This window comes from Acyrthosiphon pisum, chromosome A1 (assembly GCF_005508785.2).
Source record: "Acyrthosiphon pisum isolate AL4f chromosome A1, pea_aphid_22Mar2018_4r6ur, whole genome shotgun sequence".
In the NCBI taxonomy this organism is placed as follows: Eukaryota; Metazoa; Arthropoda; class Insecta; order Hemiptera; family Aphididae; genus Acyrthosiphon; species Acyrthosiphon pisum.
The window spans coordinates 29,642,516-29,658,910 of NC_042494.1; the positions used below are offsets into that span (position 1 = coordinate 29,642,516).

Below are 16,395 nucleotides of genomic sequence, written 5' to 3' on the forward strand. Positions count from 1 at the left end.
ACAGCGAAAGCGGGTGTGTTGTTTTGTATAATAATATTAGAACTAAGTACAAATGATTTTTTCAAAGATACCTACCAATAATTTTTAAACTCTTTGAAATAAATTAAAATTGTAATTTTATTTCAAATAATATGTTAACACATTTATAATTAATGTGTTATTTGAACATCGGTATATGAATATTATTTATTTGATATACCATAAAAATTATCTTATAGGTATCATGTAGTGCAAAATTAATAGCATTATGGTAGAAAATGTAGAGAAATCCTCTCTCAATTGGTATTTAATTACTTATTATTATTGATAGCAATCATTGATGTACCTACATGATAACTATATTGTCCTCTTAGAACATTTTATTTGAACGTAGGTGCCTATTTATAATTCTTCATATTTTCAACGATCAGCGATCGTAACTAAAATCGTCGCTTTAATAAAATACACTGAATTGATATTTAATATTTAATTATTAAGTGTTCAACCGATAACTGCCACTTTTCAAATTTCTGTAGTTTTTTGGTTTTCTTGTTCAATTTAAAATAGAGACAATTAGACAAACTTATTCGGTAATACATGTAATCGAAGCGTTAGTTTTGAATTATAATTACTCAGTACCTAATTTAGACATCTGATAAGTATATGAAAATATGATATAACATAAAAGAATTTTTAGGATTTTTAAGAAAAAAGAAGATATTAAGAAGTTTGATTTACCATCAAATTGATGCCACCAAATAGAAAAGTTAAAATTAAATCATTGGTACTGGTAACTGATCTATATATAATTTAAAAAAAAAATAGATTCCTTGCAATACCATAATGCAATATTAAGTTTTGGACCATTTTATTTGGATAGGTACAGTGTAGGTATACATACATCTTATATACCGATGTATAGATTGGAAATTCATCATCGGTCATCGAGCTGTTGAATTATTATTATATAATTATGTTATTGATCACGTACAAAATTATTATGCATAATGGATTGGAACTAACAGACTCAGTGATGGTGTTAATAAATACGTTTTCTGGGCATCAATCAAATGGGAACTGTTAAATTGGGTACGTCATTAACCGCGAGGCCGAGAAACCCCAATTTCATGTCGCCCACATAAAGGAACTTGATACTGTTTCAAACAACATTAATTTTGTTCAGATGATCAGGTTAGTGTCATTTCTATTCAAATATTACTCCCGGAGAAAAAAAATAACACCCAACATCTAATGTCTAGAGTCTTTTGAAATATTCTGATTAACGGCATACGAAAAACTGTGTCGTATTTGTTGGTGAATAAAATCTCGTTTCATTATAATATTATTATACTTACATTTTGTACATGAACAAGGTAATATTGTTATCTCCCACTTTTTTCAGATCATAAATGCATAAGACATGAAGTAAGGCACTCGTGTACGATAAACCTATTTCATTGAATTGAGACATCATCTATTTATAATATAATTTTATTTAAAATTTTACTACTGGTTACGTATGATGAGTCTTTTTACCTTTTAAAATTCGAAATATCAATAACGTGGTAAGTAGGTACGCCATATATTTTAATAATGTACGTAGGTTGTTCAAGATTAATCAGAGAGCCTCACACTTTAATAAATAAATAATAATATGATTAAATATTTACAAATCGTTCAAAAACATTATTCTGTTTATATACAGACATATTACCTACTATCTCATACTAAATTGTAATTTTCATATAAGGTGAAAAATAATATCTTTGCAGAAATCAATGTTATTAATCGAACTTTGAACTTATTGATATAAAAATTAAATATTTGAATTTGAAAATTCAAGCATAATATTATATTATATAAAATAATAATAAGTACGTTACTTAAAAATTTGAATGATATTTTCGTCAAATTGATTCACATTATCTTCCAAAAATATTTAAATTCCCACTATTTAATATTTTAAAATAAATAATAAATCCTTAGTACCTACAAATTGTGTTCGTATTTAATGTTATAAAACATAATTTCATTTTATAATATTAGAATGACAATTTTTAAGTTTGATACATTTATAATATAGTCGTGCATATCATACCATGTACCCATCTTTATGATTTAATGAAATTATAAAATGTTATGAAATATATTACATCTATTTATTGGCAATTATTAATCATAACCCTTAAATAACCGAATTAAAAAACGCGGTCTCATTTAAACATTAAATAATAAATAGAGTTAAATTGTTTTATCATTATTAATCATATCAGGTATGGATACAATTTTTATAATTTACAACATTTACGAGTTTATTATATTTGAATAACATTGTATAATTATGATATTTAGCATGACCGTAGGTACCTACTAAAGCAATAATAGCTGATGATTCTATGATATTTTCAGAAATTTGTATTTTCATTATAACAAAGGCTTTGTGTATATTATGATAATAAATTGGTATGTGACCCATTCTTACAAAGTACAAACAATGAATTTGAAATTTGATCGATAACATATTTTAATGATGATGTCTAGTAATTATTAACTCACAGAACGGATAATAAATTAAGAGGCATCAGCGACTCTACATCAATTAGAAATATTATTAACATTCAAAACCACACGAACGTCCAATTAAAACAGTTTTGAACTCAACTTTGAATCGGTAGTCCCATAGTCCCATTTATCATTTAGTGATAATTAATAAATAACAAATCCTGCAGTGAAATGTTTTTTTTCTAATAACGTATTTGTATAACTATTATAATTATATGCAAATAAAAGTCATTAAAGTACCTAAGGGCCCTTTCACATGGACGCGTATGATACGCGTCCATGTGAAACGGGCCTAAGACTAACTAATTGTTTACATTTTAAGTTCAATAAATATCATGTTTTATATTACTTTAAATTTATTTTTTGTTTAACTTCTTCACTTTTAGTGGGTTTAATTACGTTACACATCGTAAAATAGTTATCTTAAAGTTCCATAAAATAATAATTTAGGATTGCAATCGACTAATACAATATTATATTATATTATTATGAAGTTAATACTTCATTATTTTTTCTAGATACTCATCCCAATAAAAATGTTTTTTTAAGGAACTGTTATTTTAAGTCATAACTGTTTGTCTTCATAAATTATGTATTTTGATCTTTTGAAACTTACTCTTGTTAGACGTTTAAAATAAATATTTTTCAAACATAAGTACGTAGTATGTATTTTACATTTACTACAAATATTTAATATACTATTATTCTTTAAAGTATAAAAAATACGAACAATATTTATATATAATTTAGTGAAAAGTTGAAACTATATACTTATTACTTATAATATATCTAATTACTATACTTATAAAACTTATTAACACCGTCATAAGCATATAAAATAATATATTATTGTATTAAGAATTTGTGAAGTAAGAACTGGAAGTAAGATTTGATTAAGTACTAAACAAAAATATGTTGATTTAGATTAAAAGTGAAACGAAAAAATAAATGTTAGGTATATCATAGTTAGGTTTAAATCACGAACAATAAATGTTAAAGATATTTATTCTAATATTCATTTTTGTAAAAAAAAACATGAGGAAATTAGAAAGTTATAACCATAAATTAATTTGTCACAATTATGTTGTTTACTTGTTTCATTATAATTTATAACATAAAGCAGGTAGGTTCGTGGAAGAGCACTCATAAAATAAAAGGAAAAAAGTAAGATAAGAAAATTAGGACCGAAAATATTTCATATTTTAACACGTGCGTAGTATTATATCATTATATTCGTATTACTAATTACTGTACAATATTTTTTAGGAACTTGATGAAACATTTTATTATATTCGTTTGATTTGTATTTTAATATTATTATAAAATTATATTTATATTACAATAAATGAACATAACTATAAAATATTAAATATAGATACCATATAGCCATATAGGTATTATTCCAAACACTAACAACATAATTTTGGCGATACATAAAATAAATAAATAATTGAAAAAATATCAAAAACCAACGCTCAATAAGAAATCTAGCAATGTTTATTAATTATTGTTAAACTCTATTAATATTAAGTTTCGATGATTCTGGAGTACATTTTGTCTATATTATAATATCAAACTGAGCATGAGTATAATTTTTTTTGTTTCTATTTTCTAAGAAATATTGTTTGCATTGGTTTTAATACGTAACAAAGACAATAAGCATGTATCGACTATTGATATCAAATCCTAGTTATTCCCTTATAAATTATATCATACCAATGACTTAATTTAAATGTATTAACTTCTAAAAATACACTCCTTTAAGTACCAACATATCAAGCATAATATATATATAAAAGATATACTGTTTTATATTTTTATTGTCATTTTTAGATACCCGATACCTACCTTCATTTTACATAACATGAAAATTGAATACATATAAATAACGAGTGTTCGTAGGTGTATGTAATTAATTATATACAATTCATAATATGTTATAAATATTATGTATGAAATTAATCGTATAGTAAGAACATAAATGTTTTATTGTGTTGAACAAAAAAAGCTCTGATATTAGCTGTAATTTATATATGAACGAAAAATATATATTATATTATAATATGTACTTGTATATTTTTTAATCAATTTTTTTTTTAAGTAAATTATATCAAGTCGTAATTTTATAATATATTGTACCGTTATGTTCATGGTTAAAATAAATGTTAATTCATAATATTGTAATAATTTTATTTCTGTGTTTTATTGTTTTCAACATTTTAGAAATAACCCACTGCGCTATACATAACACCATAATTTACCGCAGTCAGAGTTATTAAATTAAAACCTTCCACAACTTATTAATATAGAGGTACAAATAACAAGAATTCATGACTACAATTGATTTACACAGGTTAAAATTTAACTTTAGAACTCTACGTTTTAAATACCATGGAATTTTTTTAATTTTTTCTTCTGTGATCTGAGTTTATAGAGAGTTTTGCTCTCTTTCTACAAATACAAAAAACTACAACATTTTTCTCTATAATAAAAATTTAGAAATCAATATTGTAAGGAGTAGTTTTTTTTTATTTTTCACAAAATTACGAAGTTTTTAATCTCTGATTTCGTATCAAAACAATGACGCTGTAGTAAAAATATATCAAATTTAAATTTCTAAAACTCATTACTCAATTCCATTAATCATAACAGATAAGGCAGTATTAAAATATCATGAAGTTGATAGATGAACTGTCATTTTATGTTATATAAAAACTTTTAGACGTTTACAAGTGTTATAAACCAATGAGATAAAAAATTATTAAAAATAGTCGATTATTTTTTCAATTAAATTGTATAATTTTATTTAAGTACATGCTTAACTCAAGACTCAAGATGAAATTGTATAACAATAATTTTAACAGTTTTAAATAATTAGTTGTTTGTTTTTAACTTATTGTATAACCTACCATAGATTAAATATGATATATAGTATATTTAATCTATGAACCTACGGTTTATAAATTACTAAACATAATTCGTTTACAACTGCAATTAAAAGTTTTAAATGTGCACATGTAAAATACAAAAACATGATTCCAAATTAGGTAAAATATATGAAGCCATTAGAGTTCCATTATACTTTTATAGACTAGTAATATTACAAGTAAATCATAAAACTAACTATATTCAGCACATTTGGTGAATAGACTGCGAAAAAATTTAATTGAAAAAAAAATTATTAATAAGACTCAAATCAACATAGTTTATAATAGGTACCTATTATAAATAGGTCTAATAGCTTACGACGTATAATGGATTGTAAGATTTGTAAATTGAAGTGACCCTGTAATTTAGTTAAGTGTTTACAGTGGAAAAATCGAGAAAATTTGTATTAGTTGTTTATAAATAGGGGTAATATTATTTTTAAATTTAAAAATACAAAGATGGTTAAAAATGCTTTTAGTTGTATATTAATTATTCTTGAAAATCTGTTTCAAAATCTAAATTTAAAGCAGCTCTAGATTTTTTTATGGAGGGTACTTTGTTGATGATAAAGCTCCTTAGGTATTTATCAATTTTTTGGTAGTAGCTTATAATTAATACGTTTAGTTCTACGTGATACCTGAAATCTAGATAATTTATAGTAAAAAAAAAAAAGTTCAATGTATGCGGAACGGTGGGTGCTTCAGCTCTCAAGCACCCCTCCCCTATATCCACCACTGATTAAAGCAAAAATTTATCATAATTTAAATTTATAAATTATTTTGAAACGTCACATGATACAGTAATCAAACAGTTCAGAAAAACAATTATTTATAAACATTAAATAATATTACTGTAAAATCTATCAATTTTCTTTTTTTGTATAGGTAGTTTAAATTTTGTCACCCCTCAAAAGTGACCGCTTGCAGGAACAGATGCTCCTTTTGCACCTATAGTGCGGTCCTGCGCTTGCGCCGTAACCGTACGCACACAGGCGGAAAAGCGAAAACCGTCCAGCCGACGCCACCACCGCGGACGCTCGTGAAAGCGTGTGCGAATTTCACACGATAACAATAATAATATTATTACACACGAGCTTAAAAATAAAAAACGAGACCGTAGGGGTAGCGGCCAACTACGAGGCGCACAATCACCGTCGCCCGCCACAATGTTTTGCACCCCACGTTGTCACGGCGGCACGCTCACACACCCACACTTATGAGTAGAGCTGCCTACGCGTGTTCGATCGTCAAACCTAACCTAAAGGTATATACAGGGCGATTTGTTTTTTTTAGCGTTCTCCCGTTTGTTTTCGCGTTTTCAGTAATCTGCAATATTGCAATTTTTCAGTCTTATCTTCGTGATAGGTACCTGTACCATATAACATTATGTTTGAATATAAATTGTAGTTAAATTCGAAAAATAAAAACAAAAATTCGATTTATCTAATATATTTTAGCGATTAACGGCCGTTTTGAGTAGGTACCTTTATACTTTCATAAACTTTATAACAAAATATTTTATCCTCTTGCAGCTAAGTTTGATGGAATATAATATACTATATGGTTCAAATTCAAAATCTCCGTTTTAATGAATGAATAATAAAAGATGTTATCGTTTAAACTTTTAACTTTAAAGGAAAAAACTTGTTATCGTCACATGACTATAAGAACCTGCTGTTGAGCTAATTTTTTCAAATTTATTAAGTTTTTGCATTTCACGTCGGGGAAAACTTTACTGCTATATTATTATATAATTTTATCGTTTGATGTTAGTAATGTTATACATAAGGCTATTATAACGATATTCAATTCAATATTAGAAACATATTTTTCACTTAAATATTTTGAATTACTTCCTTTAAAAAATCCCAAACATTTCAGTTCTCAATAAGTCATACACTTTAATTATTCAAATGTTGAATACGGTGACATACTTCGTTCGTTGGTATACAATTATGTAGGTGGGTAGGTAGGCATGCATACATTAATAGCAACAGTTCCTTTCTCATAAATGATAATCAGAGATTAATTTTTCAAATAATTAATCAGTGAAAATGCACTGGTGTATCATTATTTATTAGTATTCAAGAATAACAATAAGGCGTTAGACGATTTTCTATGTTATATTTTAATCCTTATATAATTAACGTTTTTAAACCGTTATATGTATAATATATAGCCACTGTTTGAATATGCAGTTAAATAATTAAATTTGCAAAATAACTGTAGACTTGTATGATATTATTAAATATTATATAATTTGACTTGGTGAAAAATAATGCAAAGTGGAAATCATATACAAATTATTACAACAATATGACATCGGCAGTCGGAACAAATAATTTTAAAATTAAAAAAAAAAGTTGACCGTAAAAACAGGGCGTTTGTACTCGAACAAATCACCCTGTACGATTGCGAGTGTGAAATGATACGTAAGTATAATGCATATATACGTATAAACTGTATATTTTGTAATAACGATATATTATTACATTAATACGTATTATATACATGTATAGTGTACACACTACACATAATATATTATAATGACCGCCAGGGACCGGCACGCTCGTCGGCGGCAGAAGCATACTCGCGATATTCTTTATTGTCCACGCGCACCAGCTATTATAATATATTATTATTACCTATATACCCACCGGCAGTTTATCATGTACTCATACAGGGTGATTCGCCCTTATTTTTCTTTTAATTGATTCATATTATAATTTTTGGAATTTTAAAATATACCTACCTAGGTATACTTATAAAGACCATATTTTCAAATTCTTCAGATTTTTTTCAAAATGTTGATGTAGGTACCTAATTCAAAATTCGAACGAGTTTCCTGTTTCTGGGTTGTTAAAATGTTTATACTTTAAAGATGATTATAATCTTTAAAAATGGTTTTAGCATGATATAATATATATATTATGTAATATTTGATCTAGTATATTTATTATACTTGTACCTTTTTACGAATTATAAATGTTGGTTGATTAATATTAATTACTAATAGATTTTAAAATTACCATAGTCCCTATTTTTTCCAAACCTATAATCATGGACCTATTGTCTTAAGTATACACAGAGTTAAATACGTAACTCAAAAACCACTCGTTCAAGTTTTGATTTTGAAATTATTTGAAAAATTATTTACCAAAAATTTGCAGTAGAAAAGAAGTGTTCTCATTTGAATAAAACAAAAACCTTTATCTCCAAAGACACACCTCTCTTTAGTCTTAAGTAGTATAAAAAAATCTAAAGAAATTAAAAATATTATGGTCTTTAAATATACATTTAAAAAAGTCTAAAAATCAGATATTTAATGACTGCGTATTATTGAACATAAAAAAAGAGTGATCATGCAATCCACCCTGTATAGTCACATATGTACTAACACCGACTCGCAATATTGTTATAAACAAATGCACACACACACACACGTCTTCTGGTTCCTGGTTTTCATTCCGGTACAACGCAATAACAATACGCGTCTCATATACATATAGCGAGGTACATACTTACACCTATAAACCTACTTATTGTATCAATATATATATATATATATAGCCGGGACTTTGGGGTATACGACGGCAGACGACGTCCGGCAGCCGACCAGCGAGCACCGACGACGACGACGACGACGACGACGACGACGACGACGAAGAGGACAGCCCGCGGCACAGTTGTATAATATTGTACAATTTACTCATCCCCCGGTGAATCGGACCGTCTGCTGTTGTTATAATAATACAGTATATTATATTATACAGCCGCAAAGGCCGGACAAGCGCCGCGATATGGGATGCGCCGGGAGCAATCCTTTACCGGCAGGAGACGCGATGGTGGCGTCGGCTACAACCGACAGTCGCACGGTCGCGGTCGACCCGCCGCCGATGTCCGACACCGAAAAAGCGTGTTCGATTGTCAAGAAGGTGGTCGGCAGCGTCAACGTCGACGATGTGGTCAAAAAGATCCAAGGTATATACATATTATAATATACGTATACGCACGTCGCACAGGGTCACACCAAAGGGGCCCCGTACTTTTAAAAATATACAAAAGCCTCGAAAACCTAATACATACATTATAATCTATTCATATTTCATATTATAATATTATGTGATCATGATTAAATCAATTTAAAAAACATTTTTTATTTTATTTTTAATGTAAGAAAAAAATCAAAATCAAATAGTAGGTAAGTAACCTTGCCCTGTATATTATAATATGTTATGAGTTACCACCATTTCTCTTTTCATCAATTTGTTTTTGTAAATCAGGCAGAGCTATCATGATTATCCATGCTTGCAAATAATTTATTGTTTTAGTTTGAAAATAATTAGATACAGCTATGATGTTGTTACAGAATAAATATCAAGTAATAATGTAGTGCACATGTTATTACCTTTGTTACCTACCTATAATTTAAAATTGTTACCTGCAGTTACTTATTATTTATTTAGAATTTTGCCGTATAAAATATGTATAATTAGTTTGTGGGTTGATATTTCCACGAATAATCAATAATCGAAAACGTCATTAATGTGGAGCATACTTGCTGTTTTCGATATTATATTATATTTTATAACTGTATAGGGCTCCCAACACAAACAGTATCGGAGGACCCAGCAGCATTGGTGGCTTAGCAGCCATGGTTAGGCCGACACCTACGACCTACACATGATGTACCTGTAGGATTTTATAATATTAGTGATCATTGTATAGGTATAGGTACAAAAAATGATTCTGAAGGGAGATGGTGTGCCAGGGTTATGTCAAGTATATTTCAATTTCATGATATGTTTTTTGATATTGCTTTTAAATTGACTTATTTTTCTATTATTATTACGGGGAAGACTAATTTAATTTTCGTCGAAAACATTGCAATTATTATACTAATTATTATAATAGCCTCAAACCATTTATATATTATATTATTGTTATTTACTTTTCCCCTTTACCGTAGAAGAATGTGAATAGGTTCATGATATAATCCCGTATAACAGCTTAAAATAATCTATATATTTTGAAAATATCATTACGTATAGAGATAGGTACAATAAAATCTATAGGTATTGTAATAGTTCCCACGAATAATGTTTCGAATTATAACAAAATAAGTGATAGGGGGACGAGGTGGCCGAGCGGTCTAAGGCGTCGGTTGCGGCGCTGCCGTCGTCGGCTCGATTCTCGGTCACTGGGTGGCATTTTTCTTCGGGCAAGTCACGGTGTCCGGAGAACAAGTGCCGCCATCCCCCAACCGGGCATGGCAGATACCTACGGGTGCCCACTAGAAAATCTGCCAAAACTACACACATGTGTAAACAAAACTACAGTACCCTCCCCTACAAACAAACCAAACAATCAAAAACAGCTAATGGCCATAGTTGCCGGGCTTAATGATCAATAAAAAAAAAAAAAAAAATAAGTGATAACGAACATCGTTATTCTTCGTCTAAAAAAAAACTGTGTTTAAAATTAGATTTTTAGACTTTTTGGTTACAGTACCTATGAACTGCTTATGAGAAACATTATTTTAAACTTTCAATCCTTAAATATAAAAATTGAACAATTTATAAATAATAGTTTATTATTTCATAATGTTATGGTGTTACAAGCGCCCTCACCCTATTAGCGCTTTTTGTTTATCCTAGTTCTGTCTACATCAATAATTTACGTGGTTGTTTAATTTATATAATATTATACCTAGGTAGTCGGAATAAGAGCGCCACACGGGTCTCCGTTTTATAATTAAGGATTATAGAGGTATTTTTACATACTGTTTGGTTTAAATACCAAAAGTCGAATCTCTGAAAATTCCAAAGTTTCGTATAGCTTATAAATATTTAATTAACTCACAACACGCGTTATATTAATCAATATAGGTATTATTATACCTAGCGGCTAGCATAACCATCATGAATTTAAACTCGTAACGAGAATAATCGTCAAACAGTGAATAGGCGATAAACAGACACCATTTTGGATTTTTCCATGAGAATATTTTTACACGTAATTATAGGTTAGTGTAAAAATATTCTTATAATAGACTATTATAGGCAGTATATCATCGGCCCTAATTGAAATTGTTTTCTTAATAATCAACTTTTCCTGTTCGCTTTAAATCTAACAAATCAAAATTTAAAAAAATTAGGTTGGTATAGAATAGAAGGAAAATATTGCACGAAATAACAGTCAAACGTATAGCAGTTAGCAACGCACATTTAAAAAGCAAATAATGTATTCCAGTAGGTAACTGTGGGTTTTCGCGGGTACCTATAATTGCCGATTCTTAATATTATGTTGACTATAATTGTTTCTATTTTTTAATTTATCACTCACGGACCACACAGTATACAAATTATAACTTATAAATTAAAATAAGGTATTTTTTTTATATTATTTTTAATAACAAAAATGTTTACTCCATAAAATATATCTGAATACTGAATAGTAATGAAATATATGCATAATGTATACTGCACGTTTTAAAGTAAAATTGTGATAAAAAGAACAACACAACAGTTAATACATTTACCAATAGTAAGGTATAACGTATAACTAAACTTAATGTTATTTTTAAGTTAAATTAATATAAAGTACCTGTCTACCTATACATTATTATGTTTGACTTAGAGATAATCTCTTAAAATGCAAACACTAGTTATGTTGTGTTATTATTAACATACAATTATATAAAAGTGTTATGGGTTATGTATTTTATGTCTTTGTTTTCACATTTATGAAATTTAAATTTAAACTTCATAAAATATTTAAAGACAACTACTTAATAATTTAGAACTTCTGTGCTATGTGCAATATAAATGTATAATGTGATGGTTAGGTTAGATTAGGTGAATACAGTGGCGTATTTAAGGGCGGGCGTGGGGGACAGATTCCCTCCCATTGACTTTGGAGTGGATAATCTTCCATATAGTGTTTGATGTGAATTTTGAATAAATAAATAATTAAATAAATAATAATAATAAATAAATTCAAATTATATTCATTGTTCTTTATTATTAAACCTTTTACTACCTAAGTAAAAAGTTGTGAGAGGGTGGGGATTTTCCAATTAGCCCCTCTCATTTAGCTATGTCGTTTAGTTTTTTGATCCCCCTTTCAGAAATCATATCCATGCCACTGGGTGGATAGGTTTTATTACTGATAAACTAAATGTTTCATATATAGCTTATTTCCAAAATATAAATAAAATAAGTGAACGTGGACTAGGCAATATTCGGGGGGGGGGGGGTATACCTATCAATAATATTTTTACTATATATGTGATTGTTTATATTAATTATTAAGATTAATGCTAGGCTTTTTATTAAAAGTTAGTGCATTCCAACATTGGACACTAATTTATAAGCTGCAATACAACTAGTAGAGTCATTAAATAAGTAATTTGAAACCACAGATATATACTAATACACAGTCTTGTAAAGTATTCGAAAAAATGTATTCAAATAAAAGTATTTGAATAATTTTTTTGTATTCGAATGCTATTTTAAATACTTTTTTTAAGAAGTATTCTGAATACCTTTATTTGTATTTTTTATTCATTAAAAAAATACTTTTTTCCGATCCAGAAAAATAGTTTTAAATTTGTGACAAGACATATTATAAATCATGAACATTAATTTTACTCTTTAAACGAAATATAATATTGGCCCATGATATGATTATTTTTATAAACACAATGTGTTGTATCCCGTATGGCCCGTATCGGCCAAATCATATGTGGTCAAAATGTATAAATAACTTATGATTACGTTATATGTTTAATTATTAATTAATAAATGTTAAATACCAATCATTCAAAAACTGTCCAAAATTAGTTGTGAAAAAAAGTATTCGAATATATTTTTTAAGAACTATTCGAATACGTATTCTGAATACTTTAATTCTCATTTATTTGAATATGTATTCTGAATACAAAATAAAAGTATTCTTTACAAGACTGCTAATACATTATTACATTAGTATATATGTATTAGTATATATCTGTGTTTGAAACTATAAGAAATGCCAAATCTCTTTTTGGTAATATTTATAAAAAAGTTGTAAAATTATGCGAAGATAATCAAATTGTGATTCCATTAGTAAAAAAAAGTATTTATTAAAAATTTGTTATTATTCCAGTTACTAGTTGAACATTTTCAAAGTTTACTTGAGTTTACTTAAAATAAAATTACTTACCCTGTAAAATGCAACAAGTAGGTACAAGACAGACTAAACTAACAGTGTGCAAGACAAACTACTAACAATGTTCATTCAACAATTTAAAATATTAACTATCCCTACGAGAGAAGAATGATACCTACTCTAGATCTAGAATCTAGATAATAATACGTATAACTTTTTGTTTTTATATTAATAATAATGTCATTCATTTTACATGTATGGTGTAGGTATATAATATCTATTATTTTATATTTAATAATGAGAATATAAGTATAAACCAAAGTGTGATAATTTAATTATTATAGATTTTATAATCAAACCTATTAAATTTGCTATAATATAAATATTAATATAATTAATTTAGTCTAACATTGTAGGTGATAATATTGTTTGATAAATTTTATATTAATGATGTAAACCTATTTGGTCCCCACTCCCCTCCTCTCCTAGAAAATATTTCCACAGGCACTGATGATGTTGACGAAACAAAATGGTTGCCCCCCCCTGGCTTAAGGTCTGAGTACACCTATAAATGTTTAAATGCATAAACAATAGATAACTTTGCATTGGTCAGAGCACTTTTTCAAATTAGAAAATTATTGATGGGAATAAACTATTAAAAATATTGAATATATTATGCTTAGACTGTTGCAAAGTAAGCTTCTTTAACAAATAAAAAATCTTTACATTTTTTAAATCACTCTAAGTTGCTAAGGCCGTTTTGATGAAAAATTAATATGAAGATCGCTTAGGATTTAATAAGTTAGTTTAATGGTGGTGTATTAATGGAGGGGGGTGTGGGGGGCAAAGCCTCCCACGGATCACTTGAGTCGTTAATATAAATTTAGCACCCCCCTTTTTTTAAAAAGAAAAATATATTAAAATAATGTAAAAAATATGTTAAAATATTATAATTTCACCCAAATTGCGCTTATGGAATGCTCCTGATATACTATATTACTTTAGCAGTTAAAAAATATTAACAGGCACAATTTTTTTTTTATAAGTATTTAAAGTTTGAATTTTAACAACATTTATAAAACTTAAAATTTAATAATTATTTTGTAATTAAAAATGTATATAGTGATCAACTTTTATAACTAAGGATTGAAAATTTAAAATACGTAAATAGTAAAAACTAAATAGTTTGTAATAATATATAAATTATTTTATTCACAATAGTTTCATCAAATATACTAATATCATAAGCTGACTGACCGTCTTCGCTTAGAATTATTTTTCTTATAAAATGATATTATATCATTGAATTCGAATTTAACACCATCCATTACAGTGACCTAACCTACTGCACTGCAGAGTGACGCCCACTTGCCCACCCTTTTCAATGAGTTCGATTCTTGTGAAGTTAAAAATTGTGCATTTTATATGATTTAAATATTTTGAGAAACGGGAACAAGAGATAGAGCAAGGACTTTCTTGTATTTGCATTTTTTTTCTGGTTGGGCTTTGCTAAATAAGTAATAAGTACAACGTTGTTGATGAAATAATCAACATTATTTTGAATGCATATTTTCAATTTTGTCAATTTTATTTTTTTAGGGCATACTTTTTAGTTTTAATGCATACTTTGATGTTTAATGCATAACATATTGTTGATATTGTTGAAAAAGAATATACATAAGTGAATATTTTGCTTGAGTCTAAGTCAACATTTTTTTCAATTTAATTGTGTGTTACAAATAAAACATTTTAAAATACTTCACGCAGGCAAACGAGGGGTTGGAATGTGAACACAACAATTATTATTTTTTTAACAATAAACGCTAGGACTGCGATATATATCTCATTAAATAATTATTATAATTCAATCTGTAATACCCGTTCTCATATCCCAGGCTCTTCTCATTTTATTTATAGCGATAAAAATATTATAGTCTCATCAACAGAAACACTGATGCAGCTGTCAACGAACATAATATATTTTTTTATTTGTTAAAACAGTGAAACCAGGAAATTCGGTCTGCTAGGTATATGGAGTGGGAGTACCACGTCATTTAGTAGGTCACTGGTTATGTTCAATTTTAATTCAATGATAAATCACCGTATGTGAAAAACGATTCTGGACGGTGTGTCATCCTCTGTTTCTAAAAATATTTTATAATTTATATTAGTAATTTATTTTTCTATTAATAGTTGCGATATAATTTAGAACTCATTTTTGACAAAAAAATGTACCTATATAAATATTTAATATACCATACAATAGTTTATAATAATTATAATATTATAGGTAGTATTAACAATATTTCCAAATCCTTTTATTAAGTACTAGTAGTACTACCTATATAAGTTAGTACTAACATAAATAATATAGAGATTATATAGGTAATGAATATTCTTATTGATAAATTAATAACTATTAACCTTATAGGCGTAGTCTTTACTATAATACTGTTAATATTTTTTAACTGCTAAAGTAATATAGTATATCAGGAGCTTTGTATTACATTTTCACGCTTTTTTTACCGAACAAGTAAAATTTTATTGACAATATTATAGAAAAAAAAACGCTTGCCAAGTCAGGGATCGACATGTAAACTTTCTTGATTTTTAGTTTTTAGAAATGTATTTACTGATATCACACCCAAGTGGTATAATAATTTGAATCCAGAAAAATGTCGGTGTGAACACTGAACAATCATTTTCATTTTCATTTAATGAGATATATCTCCAAAACCAGAGAGCGGATTTCGTTGTTTGGGATCTTGTTAGATTT

At 27.6% G+C, this 16,395-nt stretch overlaps 1 protein-coding gene across 1 annotated transcript in view; it reads left to right on the forward strand.

Annotated features, from left to right (window-relative positions):
* Positions 1-8,426: 8,426 nt before the first annotated feature.
* The window catches only part of LOC100168127 (rho GTPase-activating protein gacV), a 19,576-nt gene continuing 11,607 nt past the window's right edge, over positions 8,427-16,395 (forward strand). Inside the window, exon 1 of the mRNA XM_001946955.5 lies at positions 8,427-9,449. Within this exon, the coding sequence (XP_001946990.1) occupies positions 9,269-9,449 (181 nt within the window). The 5' untranslated portion in view covers positions 8,427-9,268. The remainder of the gene's footprint in view (positions 9,450-16,395) is intronic.